At 34.7% G+C, this 6,000-nt stretch overlaps 1 protein-coding gene across 1 annotated transcript; it reads left to right on the top strand.

Annotated features, from left to right (window-relative positions):
- Window positions 1-3,143: 3,143 nt before the first annotated feature.
- On the top strand, window positions 3,144-3,482 carry LOC149250605 (uncharacterized). Its single transcript, XM_089453702.1, has one exon. The coding sequence runs from the start codon at window positions 3,144-3,146 to the stop codon at window positions 3,480-3,482; it is 339 nt and encodes a 112-aa protein (XP_089309828.1).
- The last annotated feature ends 2,518 nt before the right edge of the window (window positions 3,483-6,000 follow it).

The following is a 6,000-nucleotide window of genomic DNA, read 5'->3' as shown; positions in this document are numbered from 1 at the left end:
TTCCTCAAGAGGCTAGGCTTGCAGAGGAGACAATCGACGCAATGTTGTGGCGTTAGCGAGCGATCGATCATATCTGTGGCCTTCCCAACTTCATTTTCCATCCTTCGAAAACAATTGTGTAAAGCATAGTTTGAGTTTGACAGAGTTCTATCAGATGACAACGCTTGTCAAGCCTGGCGATAGATACTCGGAATTCTTACCAATAAATTATATATTATATTTTCTCTTGTTGTTTCTTGCCGTGTGTAATTTTATTGATGGAGCAGACACCAAGATTTCCAGCATAGTTTATTGCTGCTGTCTGCAATCTGGTTTAGGCAAAGTTGATGAAGGGAAACAGATGGTTGCCTGGATTCGAAGCTGTACCACGGAGCAGCAGTATCTCCATCCGTGTTTGTTGTAAAAACAACATACAGTAACCTTTTATCAAAATATAAATAACCTTCATTTAAATCTAGTAGTTATTAAAGCTCATATCCATTTCACTCCATCTGAGATAATAAAAATGTGATAAAATATCCAAAGATCTAAAGCAGTTGCCTTCAACCGTTAACCTTGAAATCCTATTTAGCCTCTTACACAGTGGTAAAGAAAACAAGGCAAAGCTAGGCAAAGTGTGTAAATGTTTGCATTTCGAAAGTATTTTATAAATAGCCCAATTCATTTGTGTTGTAACTGCATGTTAAACATTTTGAAGACCTTATCTAAACACTGACACCGAGGACAAGTTTAATTCTATTAAGATGTCCAGCTGTTCACATCGTGAACATTTAGCGTTGGAAAATTAAAATAACAAACTAAATCATTTCTTTATAATACACATCTTAGTTCTTTGATTGAGGCATTCTGTCATTTACATAAAAGGTAAAGTAAATACGATGAGTCCTTCCAAAGAATAATGTCATTTAAAGTTTAGCGTCTTGTATTTGACTTCACGTTCTTACAATTGCAATGGAACTTCTCTAGCTCGATTACGGTTTCCAATCTCTGAACAGTGAAAATCTTGAACAGACAATATGCTATACATTATGTTGTTCTGAGAAATTTTTGCATAAAATTTTCACAAGAAACTTGTTCCAACCCTTGTCTGCCTCCGCGTATGCTTCGTCTTTTCGAAGAAAGATCAACAACATTGAACAGGACTGCAAAGTGTTCGATTTTGTGCCAAATCTTCGGGGCCGAAAAACTCAACGAACAAATACTTTAGTGGACCACCAAGTTCATAAAATCACAGAGGCATTAACGTCTGCCAGGAAGTGGATGTTTATAATTATGAGAAAACCATAAGTGTGTATGTCGATGTATGTACGATGATTATGTTTATATACGTCGAATATGTGCGATGATTATGTTTAGGCCGATAGAACTTTTTATGCATTAACAATCGTCGCATCCAAGCATTGAAATTTTAGAAGTTGGGTTTATTGTGCATATGAAATAGCATATGTTCATGGTTTTGAAATTTTACTCAGAGAAAAGGAAAGAGGGATTTGGTATTGCATATGAATGAGATGTATTTTTTGTATACGCTTGGCCATCCATAGAAGTTTCTTGATTTTGGGTAATTAACTTAACCTATTGATTTTGGGTAATTAACTTACTCTAAAATGAAATAATACATTCAATGTATTCCTTGTAATATAGATATAAACAAAACATCTAAAGAAAAGTGATTGCACAATGATCGAGTCCAAGAAAACAAGGTTTTCCACAAACCAATTAACTCTTCTAGAAAAATTCAACAATTCCAATTTAATAATCCTATCAGCCTCTCTTTGTATCTTTTGGAACAATTGCTAATATATATGCCGTACTAATTTAGGGACTAGAACTTGGCGGTTATAAAATCAATAGGTTGGGTGGATACCAAAGTCGCATTGCTCAGTGATTAGACCTCTGCACAGAGAGAGACCTGTGTTGCCAAGCATTCAGATGATATTTGCTAGCATAGAATATAAGATAACCGCATCAAGGTATGTCCACTACAAGTAATGCATTGCATGATCACTGCTTCATATTCTAAGGCGGAAAAGCTTATTTTACATATTAGACCATGTATAATTTAGTCCCTACTCAATTTAGAATTGACACAGGTCCTTTAAAAATATATATATTAAATGAAAAAATATGGTAGATTATAATAAAAACTTTATAATCTCAATCTCATTATATTCTGGTTAAAAATAAGTAAAATTTTTATATAATTTTAAATAACATAATATAAATAATTTTAATAATATAATATAATTATATAAAATACCTATATTATATAATATAATTTTATATAATTTTAAATAAAATAATAAAAATTAAAAAACACTTCTGATTATTTTATAAACAATTTAAGGTAAAATATATATATATATAAATTATAATATATATATATATAAATTATTAGAATATTAAAAATTTCAGTAACCCACTTTTTGCATTTTCCTTTTCGACCCTCTGCATATACGAAATGCGGATCAAATTCTCGAGCACAGACCATAAAAATCCCTCTTTTCTGGGTCAGAGTGGAATAAGGAAACGACACCATAGCTGCTACTGGGCATATTCGGAAGTGTTGAAAATATTTCTTCCAGATAATTCTGCGAAACTCAGTCAGCCCTCTAGGGATCTCACTCTAAATCTTATATTGGAAGTCCCTTCGAATATCTTCTACAAAGTGAAATTGTAGGTTACTTAAATATTGGGCAGATGAAACACATGCCTCGTTAGGAATCCGCCCATGCCGTTTTTAAAGGTATATTTATTTCTGTCCGTTTCAAACTGTCCAAACTGTAAAAGGAAATGAAGGAAATCTTGGGGCGTCTGCGGAAGTCATCTGAAAATATTATGATTATTTAACTCCGCCGACCTCTGCGCGATTCTATGTTGCTAGACTATTGCGTTCCAATCGACTTTTGTGACGCAGTCAGCATTCGATAGGAATTCATTGCCGACCTCCACATTACATTTATCGGCATGTGACGCAGTTTTGAGTGTTTATAAATTCCACCATCTTCACCCCAGCATTCATCCAACTCGACTAGTGTTGCCGTGCTGCAAACTCATAGGAGATATTGTCCATTTAAATTACAGATTCCATTGCGAATCGCTGAGCCAGAACTGAGCATTTGAGAGAGTCGAAGATCGAAAGAATGGAAGCTAAGCGTGGCAGTTTTAGTGTTGGGCAAGTCCAATTGAGGAACTTCTGCCCGGCAGACTTGGAAGACTTTTACGAATGGGCTAGTGACGAAGAAGTGACCAAGTTTATGACATGGGAAGCTTTTAAATCCAAGGAGAATCTCAGGGAGTTTCTGCTGAAGGTGGTGATTCCTCACCCATGGTTTAAGGCTATATGTTTCAGAGGGAAGCCTATTGGTCACGTCATGCTCAAGCAAGGAACCGGTATTCACAACTGCCAAGCCGAGATGGGGTACGCCATCGCTAGAAGATACTGGGGGATTCAAAGAATTGCAGGGAGTGAAGAGAATTGAAGCTCTTGTGCTCCCTGAAAACGTGGCGTCGGCCAGACTTCTGGAGAAGGCCGGATTTGTTAAGGAAACTTTCCTGCGTAACTACGTCCACCTGAAAGGAGCCGTTAGACACTGTCTACTATTTAGCTATGTTGTTTAGACATCAGTAACAATATCAATGTGACTTCCATTCCCTAAGTCCAAGCATATTTTGGAATCTGTAGCGGGCTTGTATGATACTAGAGATATATAATAAACATTCATCAAATATATTACAATGGTTTTAGTACCGGCAATGATGTGTATCTTCGTGGACTCCTGTTTCTATTAATATTAATATACACTTTAATTGACCGCAAATAAATTGTTGTTTTGAATAAAAAATGATTGTTTTAAAAACCACCATCTTTTAAATAATATATTAAAGAAAAGGACCTGAAATAAACCGTAAAGAAATGGTAATGATAACTGGTAAGAAAGTATGATTGGTTTACAATTTTTTACATTTACAAATCCAAAATAATTATTTTATTAATATCTATAATTGTAATAATTATTTTATTCTGCTTTTCAAAATGGTTGGCGTTAGAAATAGTAAGTCCAATATTGGAAGTCTAGCCTGAGTTTGCATAAAGCATTAGCTAGAAAAAATTCAAGCCAAGTTAGTTTGATGATTCCACATTTAATCAGTGTTGTGGGTGAAAACCAAGAGCACAACTTTGTGGATGTGTATGTGATAATGATTAATGAATATAAATTTTAACACTCCCCTTAATTACAACAGCTAAACTAAGACATAACTCATGACAACTCAAACATGTGTGTTGGTCTATGTCTTAGCTAGGATTACAACACCCAAGTTTCCTCTGTGAAACTCAAATAGATCTTTCGATCATGACTTAGTAAACATATGAGCCAATTGATCAGTCGATTTACAAGGTAGCAAGTCAACTTCTCCATTGCTTAGAAGTTATCTAACAAAATTTTATCTAGTATCAATATACTTTTTCTTCTGATAAAACACACTATTATTGGATAGTGCAATGCTTGAGGTGTTTTCACAATATATTGTTTTTGATCCTTGTTGTTTCTGCTTGAGTCCATCCAATATTGTTCTTAACCACACTGCTTGACATGTTGTTGATGTTGCTACTACATATCCTACCCCTGCTAACGAAAGTGTCACAATAGGATGCTTCTTATATTCCCATGAAATCACACTTGAACTAAGATGGAAGACACAACCAAAAGAGTTCCTCATATCATCCATATTGTGTGCAAATCACTATCTATATATGCAATTAAATCCTTCTTCTCTGTCCTTGCATACATTATGCTACAAATTGTAGTTCCTACTATGTATATTAGAATTATTTTTCCTGCTCTCCAATTTGAGTCTTTTGGAGTCTCCATAAACTTGGAAATCAAACTAAATCCTTGCATAATATCCGGTCTTGTAGCTGTGAAACACGTGAGGTTGCCAACCAATATTTTGATTAGAGTTGGATTGAAATTTGATCCTTCATCATCCTTAACTTTATACATGGTGTAGGGGTAGGTTTACAATTTTCCATCCTCAATGTTTTCAACAAATATTTAGCATATCTATTTTGAGAAATAAAAATTCCCTTCTCGAATTTCTCAACTTCTATGCCAAGAAAATATTTCATAAGACCAAGATCTGTGATTTCAATTTTTTCTTCATGGTTGCTTTAAATTAATCTAACTCGAGATCACCGGTATAAATCATGTCATCCACATACAAATAAACAATAAAAATCTATCCATGCTCATTACATACAAGCAAACAATCAAAATATGTCCATGCTCATTTACCTTTCTGTACAAGGTAGTCTTAATGTTTCCTCTAAAAAATCCATTCTTGATCATGTAATTATCAATTATGCTATACGAATCCCTTGGTGCTTACTTAGCTTACTTATAAATTCTACTATCCCCCATATGCTTTCCATCTGTCCCATCACGTAAATGATTTAAAATATGATCGTACCTTTGTTAACTATTGTGTCGTATGGCAACACCACGTCCTCCGAGAATTGTTTCATTTCTATTGGAATAGGTGGGTAGAGGCTCAACCCCTTGGAGAGATAGGCATGTGCATAATGTATTTGTTTCAACTCCTGTTTACTGAAATTTTTGGATCCTTATTACCTTCTAATTACTTTCTTCCTTCTAAAATTCTATAAATCTCCTCCACGATTTGATATTTGATGTGGGGATGTTGAAGGAGAAGCCAAACAAACCATGAGAGTGCTACAGGCATTGTGTCATGGCCAATAAAACTAAAATTTAAATAAACATCTCGCAATGAAATTTCAAAATACAAGAACCCATAATCGTCTCGAGATCTCATGAACACAAATAGTAAGTCCTCAGGCACCTTATGAATAGTTCTGGAGGTGCTGCTAAATTGTTTCTTGCACGAGGAAATGATGTCCATAACAAACTCGTCAATGATCTTTAAGGCATATTTGAGTTTGACATCGATGCCTACCCCTAATCGTCTCATGAATCTCTA

The sequence above is a fragment of the Pinus tabuliformis genome, chromosome 7, assembly GCF_031772625.1.
Source record: "Pinus tabuliformis cultivar Carrire ecotype Pingquan chromosome 7, CPIR1, whole genome shotgun sequence".
In the NCBI taxonomy this organism is placed as follows: Eukaryota; Viridiplantae; Streptophyta; class Pinopsida; order Pinales; family Pinaceae; genus Pinus; species Pinus tabuliformis.
Note: the sequence above shows the minus strand (reverse complement) of the source record. Positions and strands in the feature narration are given on the sequence as shown.

Bases quoted from the DNA above. Each gene is read 5' to 3' on its own strand.
- LOC149250605 (XM_089453702.1), top strand. From the start codon at position 3,144: ATGGAAGCTAAGCGTGGCAGTTTTAGTGTTGGGCAAGTCCAATTGAGG.